Consider the following 22,188-nt stretch of genomic DNA (forward strand, 5'->3'; position numbering starts at 1 on the left):
CCCTAGAAGAAAATTTTAATATTTGTAGAGCTATGATTGGATCATTTGACCCACATTTTAATTTAAATAAATGTTATTTGGTTTATTCAGGTTATTCTATTCTTTTTGGTACTATTCAGTCCTTAATTATATTGTAAATGTTATTCGGTTTATTCGGGTAATAACCGAATCGGACCGATTAATACCTGAACCAAATTGAACTCGTATTAGTTTAATTGGTCTGGTTTTTTTTCTTCCAAATAGTATAATTCAGTTTTTCGGTTTATTCACGTTCGTGTTCACCGCATGTCAAAAGCTTGACTAGTGGGTTTGGGCACACCTACTCCATATAGTTTAATAATGTGATATATGTGCATATCTCAAATATTTAATTAAAAAAAGGCAATTCTTTTTTTACATAGAATTTACCCCTGCAAAAAAAATGTATATATAAAAAAAAAAAGAGCGTTATAGTGACGTGCGCGTGCTGATGGGTCCTTTTCTTCCATTTCAGGTATATACTTTAAGTCCCACATCATTAAATTACATGGACTTCACTACCCCTTTGGAAAATCCAAGAATCAAGATTTGCATTTGCATGCCCCAAACCAAAACTTCCCTTACAAAAATCATCTAAAAAACTTCGCATTAAACCCTCTTCCCCATATTCCCAATTCCCAAACACAACCACACTTATGATAATGCGATCTTTTTTAGCTTGAAACAGCACCAAGAATTCAAGATTTCTGATGGGTCGTGAATTAGAAACCTACCCATCTGAAACTACCACTGGAATCAGCAAAAGAAACAACCGGAACCAACTGGACGACGGCGGAGGAGTGGAGTGGTCCGGAAAATCTTGCCGATCTTGCACAGGGAGGGTGATCGCCGACTGCGTTGCGGTGTGTTGCTGCCCATGCGCCGTCGTCAACTTTTTCACACTCACATTTCTCAAGCTTCCATGGATGATGGGGAAGAAATGTTTAGGTAATATGAGTAAGAAGAAAGAGAAGAAGAAGTTGAAAGATGAGGAGAAAGATGGAATTTCAAGAAAAGAGAAGGGAGAGAAAGTAGCATCGGGAAAAGTGAACGCCATCGGAGAAGATGATGAACAAGGAGGAAGCCGTAAGTACAGTGCAAGGTTTGAGGCTGAGAGGGTTTGGATGGAATTGTATAGAGTTGATAATTTGGGTTTTGGTAGGGTGTCCTTCAATGGAATCCAATCACTTGAGTGATGGTAGTGGTAGCGGTAGGGGTATTTTGGTCAATACAATGATTAAGATTTCGATTGATAACGATCTTAACGTGCCTTGTTTATATTGAAACGATATAAATGCACGTTTAAACAAGATTCAGAAAAGTTTATATTGCATTGTCTTTGTTGTACATGATGCTCTATCTGAATAATGGATGATCGATTGGGTTTCAAATTTGTAAAGATCATTACTGTGACTTTTTAAGTGTTTAATAGAAGTTATTAAACAGGAACTTGTTAGTTACTTTGGTTCTTTTTCAAATGCGTAAACATCATTTCTGTGACTTTTTTCTGAATAAAATTTTAATAGCAGTTATTAAACAGGGACTTGTTCGTTACTTTGGTTCTTTTTTGGATAAGAAAAATACAACTCTTCCTTAGATGATTAGATCTACTTGCTTCATAAAAACACCTACTATTCCATATGAATCTTGTGACTCATGAGTCATGCACATCATAATTCATATTTCGTAATATCTATTCATTGTGTACACGTCGTTTATAAAATTCCATTAACATAACATTTTTGTGGTTATAGTTGACCAATAAATCATTTTTAGATTTAACAAATCTTTTGTGAATTTGTAGCACTTGGAATTTAGATTTAACAAATCTTTTGTAAATTTGTAAATTTGTAAATTCAGATTTAACAAATCTTTTGTAAATTTGTAGCATAACATAAGGGCCACTAAAAAAACAAAATAGTTCATTGAATAAATTTTGATAAAATTGTGTTACTTATTTTGAATGCACTTTGAACTGCAAAATTAAAGTTATCATATTTATCCAAATCTTTTTTAAAACAAATTTTAATCATTTTTAATCTTTATAAATTGACTATTATATCTTTTTTATAACTCTAAATTTAAAACATCATCTATCAAAATATCATATTTATCTAAATTATTATTTTTAACAAAAAAAAGTGAGATAATATACTTCAAATGAAACAAAGGCTACATGTTGGATCAAACATTGCAATTTTTAAGAAAACAAAATAAAGTTTGAAGGTGATACAAAACCTGATTGAGAACTTCAACACTATTTCTTTTATTTCTGGGATCTGCAAATTCAGCTACGAGTTTTGGGTAGCTTGTATAGTTTGTAACGTTTTGTTAACGTTATATGAAATAGCATTTAGATTTAGAGTGTTTTGTTTAAGCAAAACCCTAGAAGCTTGTAGTGTCAAACGAAGTTTTCTGTTTAAAACGGAGCGTTTTGTCAAACGCTATAATCTAGAAGCTCTCAAACGCTCCGTGCCGAACACGTTCTTCATTAGCAACCTATAAAAATCAAACTTTCCCTTCAATTTTGTATACATGTTTTTTGTAGAACTTATATAAAAATAACAATTACAAACCAAATAAAAAGATTAAACTAAATCTAATTGTAAGTGGTTCTTCCCACGTACTAATATAAAACAAAATCACAAAGTATAAACTTGAATCGTAGAGTTTATCTTTTCATATTAAACTGACGAAGTCCTCTTCCAACTTTATCCTCCAAGTTGACATCGTTTTTTCATCGACGTGTTTTAGTAAGGATATTGGGGGATTTTTCAATTTTGAAACTAACGGTATTATGGTCAATATTGGTTTTATTAATAATTAAAATGTTTTCAAATAACAAAAACTGATTAAAAATATTTAAAAATGGTTAAAATAAGTTTTTTTTTTTGGACAAATATGATATTTTAGGTGTTTATATATATATATATATATATATATATATATATATATATATATATATATATATATATATATATATATATATATATATATATATAAAAGAGAAATCATCATTGTTTACAAACTGTTTCCAAAATAAGATTCATATAAGAGAAATCCCAAAATCTTGAAATAAAAACATATGGAGGAGCATGATCACGCCTTCGTCTTTCTGCGATCCTGAGAAGTACCTGAAACATAATCCAACAACTGTAAGCCCAAAGCTTAGTCAGTTTCCCCCAAAATACCACTACATAGCAAACAACACAATATTATTGTCACACCCCAAAACCAAGAACGGCGGAAACGTTCTGGGGCGGAGGACGTCATGTACAGTATCACAACAATGTAAAGTAGTAAACAAGCAACAACATCATCCATTACATTAATAATATATATATATATATATATATATATATATATATATATATATATATATATATATATATTATACAAGTGTGTTCTGTCAAATTATAAAAGACACAAAAACATAAATCAAAATGAAAGATGAGTCTTGAATGAGCTCCATCTTCTCTAAACCTTGCATCTGTACATGTCTATAGATGACCTGAGGATACAAGTAATTTTGAAAGCGAGTATCAGCTTTGAAGCTGGTGAGATCATAAGTATTTTAGTGTCTTAATTTGTATGTAAGAATTTGTATGTATATGAATTGTAAGTATTGAAAATGTATATGAACTGTAAGTATGGAAAATGTATATGAACGGTAAGTATGAAAATGTTTGTAAAACAACTGTAAATGTTTGAAAAACCCTAGAAATCCCTATGATTCCTACTATTATATAAGGGTGTCTTCTACCAAGACCTAACTGTTCTGAACGTAGTCTTCTACCAAGACTTAACTGTTATGTATGTTCGTTTCTTGTAAAAGTGTGTAATTTTCTAAGTGTAACTATCATTAACAAAATATAGTTTTTACGTTTAATGATTAAGTGAAAAGATCACTAAATATATGTAAAGGGAAAGTTAATGTAGTATTGTAGTGTTGTATTATACGAACTATTGTTGTACTAACTACCTTAAACCAGATTTATATTAAGGTATCATGTGATTAATTTGCACCATACTATTGACTTGTAACAACGACATACGTATGGTCGTAAAAAGAAATGACGTTTGGCACCCGCAGACCTGCAGGTCCGGCTGTAGCTAGCAGCAAGGTGTAGGATAGTCAATCCAGTATAGATCTATACGCAAACTCACGCTCTACCTTCAAGAGACTCTGGCTACAACTCGGGCCATGACATTGAAGTCATGCTCCGATACAGGATCACAATTTTTGTCAATGTATATATGTATATGTAATGTATTGTTACTCGTTCTAGTATCATTGTATATGTTCTCTTTATAGTATAGTTGTATATGTTCTTCCTCTAGTATAGTTGTATATGTTCTTCCTCTAGTATAGTTGTATATGTACTCATAGTAATGTAATGTATATGAACGTATGCCTTTGCTATCCAAAGGTACTGAATTGACTGAAAGGAACTATTATGTCCATATATGTATACATGATATATAACTAATATTTAAACGACCTTCGGACAGGTACCCGATATCCTATCAGACCACATCCAAATCGAGGAAAAGGAAACAAGGTGGATAGCCTTCCTAAGTCTTTTAAACATTACTTATATGACTATACATATATAGGCATGCTTATAACAGAATCTCTATGTAAACGTAATCATGTAATTGTATAGTAATGTACTGTGTGTACTAGTTGTAATGTATGTTCATTCTATCTAGCAAGTATTGACTCATGAATGAACTGGCTCATTGTATGATATCGCGTTCTAGTAATAGTTCTAGTATCTTCCTAAACTACCCATATGGTAGCTTACTAGTAATATAATTGGTACGTATGAACATGGATGTATACCCTTGCTACTCAAGGGCATTGGATGAACTGGAAAGACCTTTTATGACTATATATGTACACATGATATATAACTAATATTTAAACGACCTTCGGACGGTACCCGATATCCCACCAGACCACATCCAAATCGAGGAAAAGGAAATAGGGTGGATAGCCTTCCTAAGTCCTTTAAACATTTCTTATATAATTATACATATATAGGCATGCAATTTATAATATAAAATCATAAAATAAGTTTTGTAAAACCTTTGAACATAAATATTTTCTAAGAAAAGATCGACTTGATGTCGATCTATAAATCGGTTTTGAAGGCATGGGTTTGATAAAACGGTTTAGTATAAAGAAACCTTTGTTTGAAAACACAATTGAAAGTAGGTTTGAAAAGTAATATACAGAGTAAAATGTACAGTGTAATAAGGAGTTTTAAACACATAAAGTGTTTATGTAAAACATTTGAAGGAAACTGTTTGGTAAAACGGCTAATGAGTAGTAAATCATTTGAATGTTGCTTATTAATCACATGTGATTGATATAATAAGTAGCATGATTCTACCTGTATCCCCCCCCCCCCATAAAACATTTAAAAACAGTTTAAAACATTGATTAAGGGGTATGAACTCACCTGTTGTGGGCGATACGGATGAACTGAAGAGGTAGGACCGCTAGGTGTCAAGTGAAGTCTTGAACACACTCTATGATCCTAGTTAACATATAACTTCACATATATGTAAAAAATTAGTCTATAAACAACTAATAAACAAGTCAAGACACCCTAAGACATGCTAAACACCTTTATCAAGTGTTATTAGCCTCTAGGATTGCATCTAAGTGTTTGTAGGGGAAGCTATTGTGTGTAGGGCTCAAGGAAAACTCCACAAGGGAGTTCACGACCCTAATGACACTACCAAATGAGTTTCCAGTGGTAAACTCATGATTTTACAGCCGTAAGCTCATACTTAGGTTACCATTTGATGTTTGATGCTCTATAAGGCCCTAATAAGCATTTCTACTTAATGGCTTGGTCTATGGAAGAGTTTAGGGCATAATATAACTCCTTTTAGGAGTTTACGGCCCTGAGACCATATCCCTTGGAGATTACGGCCATAATCTCCCTTGGGAGGATGTTTATGGTGTTTTCAAGTCCCTAAATTAACTAGGAACTAAACTAGGCTTTTGTACTTGGCTTTAGAAGAGTTTATGGCACCATTTGACACCATTTTATGGAGTTCACGGTCCTAGAACCTTTTGGGCCGTGAACACCTTACTCTTGGTGTTCTAAGTGTGTTATCTAGTCCTAAACTCATTTAGGTACATGTCCAATTTAGTCTCTTGGCTTAAGGAGGGTTTTTAGGGCATTTTGGCACCTAAACATGGAGTTCACGGCCCAAGAACTTCCTTGGCCGTGAACTCACTTTCACCCTTTGTTTCTAATTGATTTGGTGGTCTAAACATGTATTGGTGGCTTCTAGTTTGAGTTCCAAGGCTTTGAGGGACATTGGGACACTTTCGGCCCTTAAAATGGAGTTTACTCCCCAAGGTGTTCTTGGGCGGTAAACTCACATATCTTAGTGTTTTGACATGATTTTGATGTTTCTAAACACAATCTAAGCTATATAATATAACTAGATAGAAGTACTCACAATTTGGGATAAAATCCCAAAGATCCGTGAGAGAGAATTTTGGCTTTTCTCTAATTGGAAATGTAACTAATGAATTATTTTGGTTCAGATTTCTATATATATATATATATATAGTCCTGGGATTTTTGGCAGAAAATATTTTTATTCCCGGAATGAACTCTAATATCCTAGAGTATTGGAATAACAGTGTTGCACAAAACCCTAGTGCATCCACTCTCTTGATATCTCCTTAAGTGTTAATCCTGAAATACTCAAACTTATACCCAAAGTCTGGAATTGCACTGTAACTGTTCTAACTTCTATTGGCTTCATATGGTTTGTTCAGAATGGAAATTTTGGGTTGTCACATCATCCCCCTGTTGAAGGGAGTTTCATCCCGAAATTAGAATTTAGGTAAGGAAGTAGGTATGAATGATCGAGTCATGAGGAGGAAACTTCCTAATTGATTGGTTCTAGCGCTCCTAAGTGAAATCGGGTTCTCGGTTGGTATCTCAACGAACCTTCACTAATGGGCGACATCGTTGATTCATCCGCTTGACCACTCGGTTAAGGGTCACTACGGTTCTAATATGAAGGCGTGGGTATCGACGAATGGACTTACAAAAGTCCTAACAGAAAGGTACGGTTTCACGATCGAGATGCGAAGAGTAAAATGTACGTTACTGAGTTCGCGGAGTAGGTCTAGTTTGTGAGGCACAGGACCGATTTTGGTAAGAATCTCGGAGGTCCTAACTATATTTGATTTAGCTTTTCACGCAATACGAAGCATATTAAGCCATTCCCAGGGTGAGTTTTCCTAAAGAACTTGGTTTCTCACTTGAAATCTCTTAGGTTTCTTTTTCTTGTTTAACTTCCCAGTCAAAGGCCACCCCTTTTTGGGTCAAAGTTGTACCGGTTTCTGTAACTTGCGAGGAGTTCTGAATGAACTATGACAGTAGATCTGTAAGACCTAGAATTTGGCGAATGTTTGTCGGTGTCTCTGGTGCCGACCAATTCCCAACGGTTTCGGATTAATTACCAGAGTACTCAAGAATTTCCACATCACTAATAGTGTGTCTTAGGAAATTTTGACTCTTCAATTCCAAAACTTGAGTTTAGAGAACTTTGCGAAAAGTATCTCCGAAGGAAATGTTTCCATGGGTTTCTTCTTACTACAAGGGTATATGAATAAGTCATTACATGGAAAAATGAAGAACTAATCCAAGTAAGAAGTACGTACCCTACTCATTTAGCTCCTGAAAACTATGGGCGTATTGGTCCTATCCGGAGGGGATCACTACGGACTCGAAGTGTCCGCATCGAGTTCGGAAGATAGTCTTCCGGACATCCTTCCCTAACATTCGAACTGGTGATATTCGGATCTCAGATCCATTTCTGAAAGTAATTCTTTCCTTACGTTTGCTCAACCATTTCATCTATGCGAGGCAGAGATAATGTTTTCTAATGAAAAATCTTGATGGAGTCCTCGATATCCGAGGTACATAAGATGCAATCCGTCGATCTCTGGAAGAATATGACCGGGGTTCTCCAGGGTCAGAAGCCTAGTCTTCTAATTCTATTTCTGTGTAGTTCGTTAAGGCGTCTATACTGTTCTTGTATCTCCGGAGTGTTTAGATTGAATGGAAATATGTTTACGGGAGTCATACTGGGTTCTAAGTTTGTTCACATGATGATTTGATTACTCGTAGTCTTGAGCAGTTCTCCATCCCGAAGTTCATATTAGAACTCATACATGGTTTCACAATCACAATCTCATGTATACGAGTCGTATATAATTAAGATTGAAGAGGTAGTCGAATAACTGATTCTTCTTTAAGCTCACATCCCATCGAGGAAAAAGTAGTTAAAGTGGAATCATCAATTCTAAACCTGTAGAACCTTGATTATATATCACTCTTATGTATACATTCCTCAGTGATAGATCAACCGCATGAATCCTTGGATTAAACTTGACGTAGGGTGTGGGTGCCGTATCACGAAGGCGTGCGCCAGATTTTGATGGAGGAGGCGCACAAATCCCGATTCTCTATTCATCCCGGGGCGACGAAGATGTATAGGGATCTTCGTCTAGAATATTGGTGGCCCTGCATGAAGCGGGATGTGGCATGGTATGTCGAGCGATGTTTGACCTGCAGGAAGGTCAAGGCCGAACATCAGAGACAGCATGGCAAGGTGCAGCCGTTGGATATTCCACTGTGGAAATGGGAAGATATCACGATGGATTTTATCACGAAGCTTCCCAGGACCGCACGTGGAGTGGATTCGATTTGGGTCATCGTGGATAGATTGACCAAGAGTGCTCACTTTATTCCGATTTAGGAGAGCATATCGGCCGAGAAATTAGCCGACATCTATATTAGAGAGATTATGGCACGGCATGGGGTGCCAATATCGGTGATCTCGGACAGGGATGTGCGTTTTAATTCCAGGTTTTGGAAGAGATTCCATGACGAGTTGGGCACTCATCTGCATTTTAGCACTGCCTTTCACCCGCAGACGGATGGGCAGAGCGAGCGGACCATCCAGACTCTGGAGGATATGCTGCGGGCGTGCGTGCTAGACTTCGGTGGTAGCTGGGATACCTATCTTCCCCTGGCCGAGTTCTCTTACAACAACAACTATCACGCGAGTATCGACCGCCCTCCCTTCGAGATGTTGTACGGGCGGAGGTGTAGGACCCCGATATGCTGGGGTGAAGTTGGCCAGAGGGTCATGGGGAGCACCGAAGTAGTGCTCAAGACGACCGAGAGGATCCAGCAGGTCCGGAGCAGGCTTCAGACTGCTCAGAGTCGGCAGAAGAGTTATGCCGACAAGCGTCGATCCGATTTGGAGTTCCAGGTCGGGGATATGGTTCTCCTGAAGGTGTCGCCGTGGAAAGGCGTCATTCGATTTAGGAAGCGGGGCAAGTTGGGCGCGCGATTCATCGGACCGTTCAGGGTCGTAGCCCGGGTGGGCAAGGTAGCGTATAGGCTGGATCTGCTAGCCGAGCTTAGCCAGATCCATAGCACTTTCCATGTTTCTCAGTTGCGAAAGTGCCTAGTGGACGATTCTGCAGTAGCACCTTTGGAGGATATTCAGGTTGATGACAGCCTGAATTATATTGAGCGCCCAGTCGCAATCCTCGATAGGAAGTCGAAGGATTTGAGGAACAAGAAGGTGGAGCTAGTGAAGGTGCAATGGCAGCACCGCAAGGGTTCAGAATGGACTTGGGAGCCGGTGGACGAGATGATGGAGCATTATCCCGAGCTGTTTCAGGATCGAGCAGCAGACTTCGAGGACGAAGTCTAAAATAAGTGGGGGAGATTTGTAGCACCCGGTTCCTGGTACGTAAATGTTATCTGAGTATTTCCTTTCTTTTAGCCTTGGACTCGGCGAGTCATAGGTCCGACTCGCCGAGTGGATGCGGGACCCAGGACACGTTTAAGTTGGCGACTCGGCGAGTCATAGCTGTTGGATGAAACCCTAAGTTTCAGGGGTTTGCACCCTATTTAAAGGACTTATCAGCCCCAAGCCGGCCCCTATTGACCCTTAAAGCCCTGTATCTCTCGTTCTAAGCTATTCTTTGAGAGTTTGAGGTTAGTGTGTGTGTTTTTGAAGGTTTGGAAGGAGGAAGGAAGTAGATCCAGAAGAAGGGAAGCCATCCAGGCATTATTTGTGTTCTTCCAGCAGTTCCTTTGAGGTATAACCCGTTTTCCCCTTGATTTTATGCTTAAAACTTCATTTGGGTCCTTCTTGGTTAAATCCCCAAGCTTGTATGTGCATTGTATGTCGTAATAAGATGTTTGGCCTCTGGATCTAGGCAAGATTGAGCTCCAGGAGCTCAGATCTGTTAGCTTTATGGCCCCATGTTGCTTGTTAGCCCTAGATCTACCCTTTTGAGACATTTTGAGCCCTAAAATCCTTATTGGTGAATATCCACACATAAAGTTGGAAACTTTACGTGTGATTCGTGTCCTAGAAGTCCAGATCTGTGAATGGCATGGACTGGAATCGAGCAAATCTGTGTATTTAGTGGATGCATGGCAACGACTCGGCGAGTCGTTCATATGACTCGGCGAGTCTGTTCGCGAGTCTCCGAGTTTGTCCCCTTTTCGTAGTGTCGAGTGAGCAGTGAGTCACGGGGTGGGACTCAGTGAGTCGGAAGCTTAACTCATCTATGGAGGTACTCGGCGAGTCAATGCCCTGACTCGGTGAGTTCAAGGCAATCTCCTTAGATCAAGAACAGACTCGGCGAGGTGTTCATACAACTCGGCGAGTCTCAGCATAAGTGTTCTTCGGATGAAGATGGACTCGACGAGTTGTTCATACAACTCGGTGAGTCTTAGCATCAGTGTTCATCGGATGAAGACGAACTCGACGAGTTGTTCATACAACTCGGCGAGTAGGATGAAGGACTTGAATATTGGTTAAGAAGGTAAACCCGTCGAGTCGTCGCCTAACTCGACGGGTAGGATCGGGATTCAGGGCAGTCGTTTGGATAGGGACTCGGCGAGTTGGAAAGCCAACTCAGCGAGTCGGGTCAACTGAAAGTTGACTCTGACTTTGACTTAGGGCATGGTCAGGGGTAAAATGGTCATTTTACCCAAAGGTCAGTGAGCAGTGTTTGATTGGGTATATTGTGGGAATTGCAGCCAGAGGATTTCCGAAGCAGCAGCAGCAGTAGTAGGCAGTCAGTTTCCGATCAGATCAGCAGCTACTTCGAGGTGAGTTACCTTCCAGTAACGGTGGGTCTAAAGCCACAACGCCGACCCACCAGTAGGAGACGTATGGTAGATGATTGTATTTGTGATATCATCTAGGTTTACTACTACCTGATATGTTATATGCTAGCATGATACGTTGTATGTGATAGTAGTCGAGTTCGGTTGTTAGGACCGAAGGGTAGTCAGACACCCCAGATACGTCTGACAGTATATGATGATATGTTTGCATGCTGGCTTGTTATGTTATATGCGATAGAGGTAGTATGAGGGGACCAGTCCCTGTGGTCGGTTGTTAGGACCGACGGGTAGTCAGCACCCTAGAATGGCTTGACATGGGTAGTCAGCACCCCAGAATGGCTTGACACGGGTTGGACGGCACCCCAGAATGGCCGTACCGGGTAGTCAGGCACCCCAGAATAGCCTGGCAGTATGTATGTTACGTGTTTGTATGGTATGTAGTATGACGGGGGAACTCACTAAGCTTTGTGCTTACAGTCTTCAGTTTTGGTTTCAGGTACCTCCTCTGCTAGGGGAAAGGAGCCGGCGCGGTAGCAGCATGTCACACACACACTCTCCGGTTTCCGCATTTACGAGCTTCACTGGGATTTGTACTCTGATATTTTGATTGAATGTATGAATTGGCTTTTAGACATGGTTCACTTGTGTTATGATTTGATCAGACAATGTTTTTAGTTTTTAATATTTTCTAAAGTAATGTTTTTAAAATGAAATTTTTGGTCATGAAAATTGGGTCGTTACAAGTTGGTATCAGAGCCCTGGTTTGAGGGATTCGGACACACCTTCGGGAGTGTCTGAACTCAAATCGAGGGATTAAAAGATTTTCTAAAAGAAAATTGTCACACCCCCGAACCAGACGGCGGAAACGTCCGGGGGCTGTTGTGACTCAATTGAATTCCATAACATTGAATATATATGAAACATAACAACATTCGTCACCATGCATTAATATAGTACAACCAGTAGAGTTTACATGAAATACATTGTTTAAACATTACATTCCCAAAATAAATTGTTCGATTCGTACATAAATAAACTGCAAGCCATCACCGAATATGATTTCCTTTGATTCACTGGTTCCCTGAGAATACAAGTATTTTGAAAAACGTCAACATGTGAAATGTTGGTGAGTTCATAAGTAGTGTTTGAAATCCGACGTTTTGTATTGTTTGAAAACCACCAGAAAATCCGATATTTTCTGAAAATAGTATAGTCAAAAAGGTGTGAAGATCCATAGGTATGCTTGTTTGTTTCTATACTTGTAAAAATTATTCATTAAAATTGTATGCATTTCGAATCCGTATGTATTGAAAACCCTAGGAAAACCCGATGTTTTCCTAATTTCTTGAATTCCATGAAGTTACATTGAAACCATTGTATAGCGTATAGTGTCAGTCCCAGGCGACGTTGGATTATTTTTGAGCATGATTAATTGCTACAAACACGCATTACACAAACGACCAGTTTATAGCTATACAAACGATCCCGTAGGCGCCGTCCGTACTAATCACGTTATCCAACCGCCCTGACTATGTGTAGTCCCACATCCGAAGAGAAAGAGGGCACGAAGACCTCGATGACTCCATTAACCGGTTGGGGATAAAAAATGTACGAGGGGTCTCAGACCCGCCTCGCATAAAATGTAGACTTTACTAGCAATACCAAAGGACCCTTGGGGACCAGTAGTATACAAGCCATTGAAAGTCCTTTTACGTTGTGTTGGATCGGTAAAACCCAACACTTCGTAAGATAGAGGTCTTCGGGCCTTAAGATCAGGTCATTGGGCTAGCTAGGCCCAACAAACAAGATTTTACACTTTTGGGGCCCAAAGATGGTGCGTAGACGTCTGTGCACACTCGCATGTATATTGAATTCCCAAACGTTACTTGTATGAATCGTAGTGTCGTAGTGTCGTAGTATCGTAGTGTCGTCGTGTTAGTAGTTTCGGATTTTATTTGTTCGAGACCGAACCAATTCGTTTAACAACGACTTTTGGTATTGTAGTGTATTGTATTTCGTCGATAGTCGCGGTGCCATTGTTTGATCAAATTGCATGTATTGAATTAGCCTTGAAAGTTTTCTGTTTTCAGCCCCTCATTGTTTGTAAAATTTACTTTTTCAACCCTTTAATTAAATACTTTCTAGTTTGGTCCTTAAATCAATTTTCTTGACATTTTAACACCAAAAATCATTGAAATTGATGTTTTTCAGCATATTTTTCAATGAAAACAGTTTAAGTCCCTGAAATTTCAGTTTTCTCGGTTATAACCCTTCTTTTCGCAACTTTGACAATTTTGGCCCAAATTGTAAAATTTTTGCAACTTTGGTCCTTTTTAAATTTAAAAAGCATTTTAAACCTTTGAAAAGGACTTGGAACACTTATAGTCCACTGTTTTACAGAAAAATACAGTTTTGGCCCTCCAAAACAGAAAATCTCGCATAATGGGCCTCAATGGGCCGAAAATGTCATTTTTAGCCCATTAAGCTTGAAATTTATGTTTTTAACCCTCTAAATGAGTATATTTACAGAAATTGTTTTATTGAAACTGTTTTGACACACCTCATCCATCAGAATTCGTGATATGTCAATTTGGGCCCTTAATTTTGTATTTTTCACATTTTAGGTCCAAAAATTTGTGTTTTTAGCCCAAAGAAATTGTTACTAAACCATTTAGCCATTTTTCTAGAAATACTTTGTATGTAGAAATATATTTGATGCTAAAATCATTTAACATAAGGTATATCTCGGTTTTGAGGGGTTTTATGGCTAGATCCAACATTATAACACACAAAAGCATACATATAAGCATGGAAATCATACAAGGCATACAAAACACATATAGATCTACACTTTCACTTGTATTCCCCCCCCCCCCCCCCTACAAAACTCATAAAAACAGAAAATAGGGGGTATGAAGCTCACCTTGGGTGTGGTTTCGGTTTTGGAGAGAAGATGGAAGAAAAATGAAGTGATTTTTGGCCTTAGCACCCTTTGATGAAGATTTCGACCTCTAGGATGCAAGATCACAAGAGTGAATCAATTTAGAAGAGATTTTAATGAAGTAGAGGGAGTTAGATCATAAGTTAAACATTAACTTACCTTAGATGGTGAATTTCTTTAGGATGATTCTTAGGCTTCAAGCCAAATTTTCGAGACTTTTGAATGGAGAGAGGGGATGATTTCTTGAGTAATTTAGAGAGAGTTTGTGAGGTGTGTGTGTGTGGGTTACTCTCGGCCGAAACAAGAAGGGAGAGGGAGAGAGAGAAGAAAAGACCTTGAGGTGATGTTTGCATGGAAGAATGAGAATGCATGGATGTTTGAAGGGTAATGCTTAGATATCCTCCATACAAAGATGATGTGTCATGCAAGAAGTCAACTCCTCCCTTTTATTTGGTCTTGGGCCGAGAATGGTGGGGGAAAAGAGAATGTTTGGGCCTTAAATGCTTAAGCCCAATTTTCATGGTTAAGTTGAGTGATTTTTGGTCCAAATAAATATAAAGGTGATTTTTATGACTTGTTAGGGTCAAATTAGGTTAATTATGGTTCATAGTTATTAATTTATTTCATTCTAGGCCCAATGTGGCCCATAATGTTGAAATAAATTAGTGTGGGTCCAATTAGAGCCCAATTAGGGTTCTAAGCCCATGATAGTCTAATTGGAAGCTTATTGGTCCATTTGGATCCAATAAGGGAGTCCTAGTCCAAAATGGTCTTAAACAAGGACTTCTAGGGTCTCCAATTGTTTGATGACTATTTGTAGTACTTGTATGATGTATTTGATTGAAGTTTTTGAAGTCATAATCATAGGTGTTACACATGTTCTTAAGTTTTTGATTCACATTAGCTTGAATGTATAGATTACATGACACAAAATTTCCAGTTGTGACAAAATGTTTTCTAAAATTGAGAAAAGAGTTTTGAGAAAGAACGAAGTGTGTGATGTGCGCGACCGGCCGAGCTCAAGTAAGTATCCCCAAAGTACCCATACAAGTTTATGTTATGTTTATCAGTTTTTGTAGAACAGCATGCTAGAATAGGACTAAGGATCTAGGAGTGATGCCTTATGTGCCTGCGTAATGTGTTTCAGTTGTATGAGAACTTGCATGCTAGTTATTGAGTAGATAGTAAGTAGGATAGCCTGATTAGGTTATGCCTGGTAGTATGAGCTTAGCACTTTATGCTAGCTCGGTTCCTGAAAGTGGATAGAGTTAATTGAGATTGTTAACCTTATCTGAATGCTGCTTGCTTCGTGCTTCGTGGGACTCTGAATAATGGGAGTTAGCCATTAGGCGAATGCGTCACGTCACATGTGATCAGGGTTGAATAATCTTAGAGTTCCGAACTTGATCCTACTGCGTAGCTCTTGTTTGAGTCCAACCGTTGTAGGGACGAGTCCGATACTCGAAGGATTATCTGAGCCTCGTCACATGTGATGGTATTCGGTTAATGGCTAACTGGCATTACAAGGAGCCCTGCAGCAGCTGAGGACTGGTTACAGTGGAACTAGAGATTTCCCTAGGGCAAGCCTAGGATGAGTATAGCAGTAATCAGTAGTAGTGAAAGGGATCTGGTGGAGTCGAGGCATTCCTTGAAGAAGGTACGGATAGATGTGGAAGGTAGTATGGGCCCGTACTACTGAAAGCAGAGGATCCGTACCCGAACCAAGGATGGCCAAGATAATACCAGGGAACTTGTAAGTAGATGTGATCCCTCAGGGAGTATCAGTATCACTAATGATTGTTGTGATGTATTGCAGAATGGTGGTACTTCGATCGAGGCCGGTAGATGGCGGTTCAGGAGAGGGGTCAGGTTCGGGATCAGGTTCCGAGCCGGTTGATGAGGGACTACGCGAGTTCATCGCGTCAGAGATTACCAGGGGTATCCTTGAGTCGACTCCCATTATCTTTGGGTCGATCAAGGAAGGGATCATCGAGTTGATGGAGGATCGCCTCAGGGCGTTCAGGAGCGACATGGCATCTGGCCAGTCGGGATCTCGCACACTGTCCTTTAAGGACTTCAGGGGCGGTGGTGCGCCGGATTTCCATGAGGTGAAAGACCCCATTGCTGCCAGGCGATGGATTGCAGACATCGAGTCTGCCCAGTTGACTAGCTTCTGCCCCGAGGGGTTGAAGGTGAGGTATGCAGCAGGATGTTTACGGGACCGAGCCCGGGATTGGTGGGAGTCAGTGGGTGACTCGTTGGGAGCCTCAGCTATCGAGGCTATGACCTGGTCGGACTTTGAGACCAAGTTCAGGGCAGAGTTTGAGCCGGCGGTCGAGCTTCAGTAGCTGGCCAGGGAGTTTCTTGACATGAGACAGACGACGGAGACTGTGGCGGAGATCACCGCCAAGTTCCGGGAGAGGGCTTTGTTGGTGCCCCAGTATGCCGGTGACGAGGACATGAGGAGGACTCGCTACCATGATATGCTACGAGCTGACATCCGAGAGCATGTTAGCTTTTCGGCTTGCCCTACCTTGGACTCTATGATTGCCAGGGCGAGGGAGAGGGAGATAGATTTGGAGCACATCCGGAAACGGAAATTGGAGGAGGGACAGGCAGGAGGGGCTTCGGGGAAGAAGCCCAAGGGATCAGATGGTAGGCCGAAAGGCTAGTCAGGACCGAGCCGCTGCAGGAAATGCGGCAGGCCGCACAAGGGGGCTTGCAGGATGGGATCATCAGGCTGCTACAAGTGCGGCAATTCCGGGCACATCAGCAGGGATTGCACTGCTCCGGCAGCAGTTATTCATACATCATAGTTGCTGTGTTTTCACTGCAACCAGAGGGGCCACACGAAGGCCATTTTCCCCCAGTTGACAGTTTCAGCGCCGGTGAAGGCGCCAGCTCCAGCGACCCTGCGGATCACGGATGGCCGGCAGGGCAAGTCAGAGGCTCCAGTGGTGAGGAGCCGATCATTTCAGCTGACTACCGAGGAGGCACGCGCCGCACCCGATGTGGTGACGGGTATGATTCTTTACCTGTATCTTGTTTTTATAATGTTATGTTATTGATATGTGCTTTGTATGTATACGTATGCATTAGGATCGTTCCATGTGAACGGCCTCCCAGTTCAGGTGTTATTTGATTCGGGTGCGTCCCGATCATTCGTTTTCCTTGCGCTTAGCAAGAAGTTTCATGAGCCATCAGGCGAGTTAGATTGCCCTTTGGAGGTGGAGATTTCTGATGATCGATCGGTGCGAGCATCGATGGTATTTCGAGATTGCGTGCTGCGTTTGTTCGAGGAGCGCTATTTGGTAGATTTGGTTCCCATACCGTTGCGTGGGAACAAGGTGATTATAGGCATGGATTGGCTGAGCCTTAATGGGGTTGTGATAGATTGTGCGCAGCAGCTAGTACGGGTCAGGACCCCAAGTGGGGGAGAGTTAGTGATTCATGGGGAGAGGCCTCAGTGTGGACTCGCTGTATGTTCAGCAGCGAGGGCTAGGTGCTACCTTTAGCAGGGATGCGTAGGATATGTCGCGTATGTGATGGATACCCGGGAGGCGGGTAAGTCGACAGTGAGCGAGGTTGCGGTGGTCCGAGACTTTGCAGATGTTTTCCCAGAGGAGCTTCCTGGGATACCTCCGGAGTGACAGGTGGAGTTCAGGATTGACCTTGTTCCTGGTGCGGCTCCGATAGCCAAGGCACCGTATCGGTTGGCTCCTCCCGAGATGCAGGAGTTGTCTACGCAGCTGCATGAGCTGCTAGACAAGGGATTTATTCGTCCGAGCAGTTCGCCCTGGGGAGCCCCGATTCTGTTTGTGAAGAAGAAGGACGGGTGGCATCGGGTGTGTATAGATTATCGGGAGCTGAACAAGGTAACAGTGAAGAACCGTTACCCGCTTCCGAGGATTGATGACCTCTTTGACCAGCTTCAGGGAGCATCTTGGTTCTCCAAGATTGATTTGCGTTCGGGTTATCATCAGATGAGGGTCAGGGAGGAGGATATGCAGAAGACTGCGTTTCGAACGCGCTATGGCCATTATGAGTTCGTGGTGATGCCGTTTGGACTCACCAATGCTCCTGCCGCGTTCATGGACCTCATGAACCGCGTATGCAGACCAATGCTGGACCGGTCTGTGATAGTCTTTATCGATGATATCTTGGTTTATTCCAAGACTCGGGAGGAACATGAGGAGCATCTGAGAGAGGTGTTAGAGACCCTGAGGAGGGAGAGCTTGTATGCCAAGTTCTCCAAGTGTGTGTTTTGGTTGCGCGAGGTGCAATTTCTAGGACACCTTGTCAATCAGAACGGGATTCTGGTCAATCCGACCAAGGTCGAGGCCGTGATGAGATGGGAGGTTTCGAAGTCTCCATCTGAGATTCGGAGTTTCCTGGGATTGGCAGGCTACTATCGGAGATTTATCCAGGATTTCTCCAAGATAGCCGTACCCCTGACGCGACTGACGAAGAAAGCCATGGTCTTTCGGTGGGGACCCGAGCAGCAGGCTGCATTTGAGACGCTGAGACAGAGATTGTGTGAGGCGCCGATCTTAGCCCTGCCAGAGGGCGTAGAGGATTTTGTGGTTTATTGTGATGCGTCCATTTCTGGGTTGGGCGCGGTACTGATGCAGAGGGGGCATGTCATTGCCTACGCTTCGAGGCAACTCAAGCCTCACGAGGCGAACTATCCGACGCACGATTTGGCGTTGGGGGCGGTGGTCTTTGCCCTCAAGATTTGGCGGCATTACCTCTACGGGGTTCGATGTACCATCTACACGGACCACAAGAGTTTGAGGTACCTCATGGATCAGCCGAATCTGAACATGATGCAGCGTCGATGGTTGGACGTGGTGAAGGATTATGATTGTGAGATCCTTTACCACCCGGGAAAGGCCAATGTGGTGGCCGATGCGCTTAGCCGCAAGGCGGCGCCGATCAGGGACGTTTGCATGAGGATGACCGTGGTGACTCCCCTGTTGGAGCAGATTCGAGAGGCTCAACAGGAGGCTATCAAGGAGGAGCATCGGAAGAGCGAGCGTGTGGTGGGTCAGGTTTCCTCCTTTGATTATGATAGCCGAGGACTTTTGACACTACACCGTAGGGTGTGGGTGCCGTATCACGAAGGCGTGCGCCAGATTTTGATGGAGGAGGCGCACAAATCCCGATTCTCTATTCATCCCGGGGCGACGAAGATGTATAGGGATCCTCATCTAGACTATTGGTGGCCCTGCATGAAGCGGGATGTGGCATGGTATGTCGAGCGATGTTTGACCTGCAGGAAGGTCAAGGCCGAACATCAGAGACAGCATGGCAAGGTGCAGCCGTTGGATATTCCACTGTGGAAATGGGCAGATATCACGATGGATTTTATCACGAAGCTTCCCAGGACCGCACGTGGAGTGGATTCGATTTGGGTCATCGTGGATAGATTGACCAAGAGTGCTCACTTTATTCCGATTTAGGAGAGCATATCGGCCGAGAAATTGGCCGACATCTATATCAGAGAGATTATGGCACGGCATGGGGTGCCAGTATCGGTGATCTCGGACAGGGATGTGCGTTTTAATTCCAGGTTTTGGAAGAGATTCCATGACGAGTTGGGCACTCGTCTGCATTTTAGCACTGCCTTTCACCCGCAGACGGATGGGCAGAGCGAGCGGACCATCCAGACTCTGGACGATATGCTGCGGGCGTGCGTGCTAGACTTCGGTGGTAGCTGGGATACCTATCTTCCCCTGGCCGAGTTCTCCTACAACAACAGCTATCACGCGAGTATCGACCGCCCTCCCTTCGAGATGTTGTACGGGCGGAGGTGTAGGACCCCGATATGCTGGGGTGAAGTTGGCCAGAGGGTCATGGGGAGCACCGAAGTAGTGCTCAAGACGACCGAGAGGATCCAGCAGGTCCGGAGCAGGCTTCAGACTGCTCAGAGTCGGCAGAAGAGTTATGCCGACAAGCGTCGATCCGATTTGGAGTTCCAGGTCGGGGATATGGTTCTCCTGAAGGTGTCGCCGTGGAAAGGCGTCATTCGATTCAGGAAGCGGGGCAAGTTGGGCGCGCGATTCATCGGACCGTTCAGGGTCGTAGCCCGGGTGGGCAAGGTAGCGTATAGGCTGGATCTGCTAGCCGAGCTTAGCCAGATCCATAGCACTTTCCATGTTTCTCAGTTGCGAAAGTGCCTAGTGGACGATTCTGCAGTAGCACCTTTGGAGGATATTCAGGTTGATGACAGCCTGAATTATATTGAGCGCCCAGTCGCAATCCTCGATAGGAAGTCGAAGGATTTGAGGAACAAGAAGGTGGAGCTAGTGAAGGTGCAATGGCAGCACCGCAAGGGTTCAGAATGGACTTGGGAGCCGGTGGACGAGATGATGGAGCATTATCCCGAGCTGTTTCAGGATCGAGCAGCAGACTTCGAGGACGAAGTCTAAAATAAGTGGGGGAGATTTGTAGCACCCGGTTCCTGGTACGTAAATGTTATCTGAGTATTTCCTTTTTTTTAGCCTTGGACTCGGCGAGTCATAGGTCCGACTCGCCGAGTGGATGCGGGACCCAGGACACGTTTAAGTTGGCGACTCGGCGAGTCATAGCTGTTGGATGAAACCCTAAGTTTCAGGGGTTTGCACCCTATTTAAAGGACTTATCAGCCCCAAGCCGGCCCCCATTGACCCTTAAAGCCCTGTATCTCTCGTTCTAAGCTATTCTTTGAGAGTTTGAGGTTAGTGTGTGTGTTTTTGAAGGTTTGGAAGGAGGAAGGAAGTAGATCCAGAAGAAGGGAAGCCATCCAGGCATTATTTGTGTTCTTCCAGCAGTTCCTTTGAGGTATAACCCGTTTTCCCCTTTCTTCTATGCTTAAAACTTCATTTGGGTCCTTCTTGGTCAAATCCCCAAGCTTATATGTGCATTGTATGTCGTAATAATATGTTTGGCCTCTGGATCTAGGCAAGATTGAGCTCCAGGAGCTCAGATCTGTTAGCTTTATGGCCCCATGTTGCTTGTTAGCCCTAGATCTACCCTTTTGAGACATTTTGAGCCCTAAAATACTTATTGGTGAATATCCACACGTAAAGTTGGAAACTTTACGTGTGATTCGTGCCCTAGAAGTCCAGATCTGTGAATGGCATGGACTGGAATCGAGCAAATCTGTGTATTTAGCGGATGCATGGCAACGACTCGGCGAGTCGTTCATATGACTCGGCGAGTCTGTTCGCGAGTCTCCGAGTTTGTCCCCTTTTCGTAGTGTCGAGTGAGCAGTGAGTCACGGGGTGGGACTCAGTGAGTCGGAAGCTTAACTCATCTATGGAGGTACTCGGCGAGTCAATGCCCTGACTCGGCGAGTTCAAGGCAATCTCCTTAGATCAAGAACAGACTCGGCGAGTTGTTCATACAACTCGGCGAGTCTCAGCATAAGTGTTCTTCGGATGAAGATGGACTCGACAAGTTGTTCATACAACTCGGCGAGTCTTAGCATCAGTATTCATCGGATGAAGACGAAATCGACGAGTTGTTCATACAACTCGGCGAGTAGGATGAAGGACTTGAATATTGGTTAAGAAGGTAAACCCGTCGAGTCGTCGCCTAACTCGACGGGTAGGATCGGGATTCAGGGCAGTCGTTTGGATAGGGACTCGGCGAGTTGGAAAGCCAACTCGGCGAGTCGGGTCAACTGAAAGTTGACTCTGACTTTGACTTAGGGCATGGTCAGGGGTAAAATGGTCATTTTACCCAAAGGTCAGTGAGCAGTGTTTGATTGGGTATATTGTGGGAATTGCAGCTGGAGGATTTCTGGAGCAGCAGCAGCAGTAGTAGGCAGGCAGTTTCCGATCAGATCAGCAGCTACTTCGAGGTGAGTTACCTTCCAGTAGCGGTGGGTCTAAGGCCACAACGCCGACCCACCAGTAGGAGACGTATGGTAGATGATTGTCTTTGTGATATCATCTAGGTTTACTACTACCTGATATGTTATATGCTAGCATGATACGTTGTATGTGATAGTAGTCGAGTTCGGTTGTTAGGACCGAA

General features: G+C 42.5%; 1 protein-coding gene across 1 annotated transcript; it reads left to right on the forward strand.

Annotated features, from left to right (window-relative positions):
* The first annotated feature begins 728 nt into the window (after positions 1–728).
* On the forward strand, positions 729–1,214 carry LOC145089859 (uncharacterized). Its single transcript, XM_079028250.1, has one exon. It carries the CDS (start codon positions 729–731, stop codon positions 1,212–1,214), a length of 486 nt encoding a protein of 161 aa, XP_078884376.1.
* The last annotated feature ends 20,974 nt before the right edge of the window (positions 1,215–22,188 follow it).

This window comes from Lactuca serriola, chromosome 2, assembly GCF_051521515.1.
Source record: "Lactuca serriola cultivar US96UC23 chromosome 2, Lser_US96UC23_V15, whole genome shotgun sequence".
NCBI lineage: Eukaryota > Viridiplantae > Streptophyta > Magnoliopsida > Asterales > Asteraceae > Lactuca > Lactuca serriola.

Bases quoted from the DNA above. Each gene is read 5' to 3' on its own strand.
- LOC145089859 (XM_079028250.1), top strand. From the start codon at position 729: ATGGGTCGTGAATTAGAAACCTACCCATCTGAAACTACCACTGGAATC.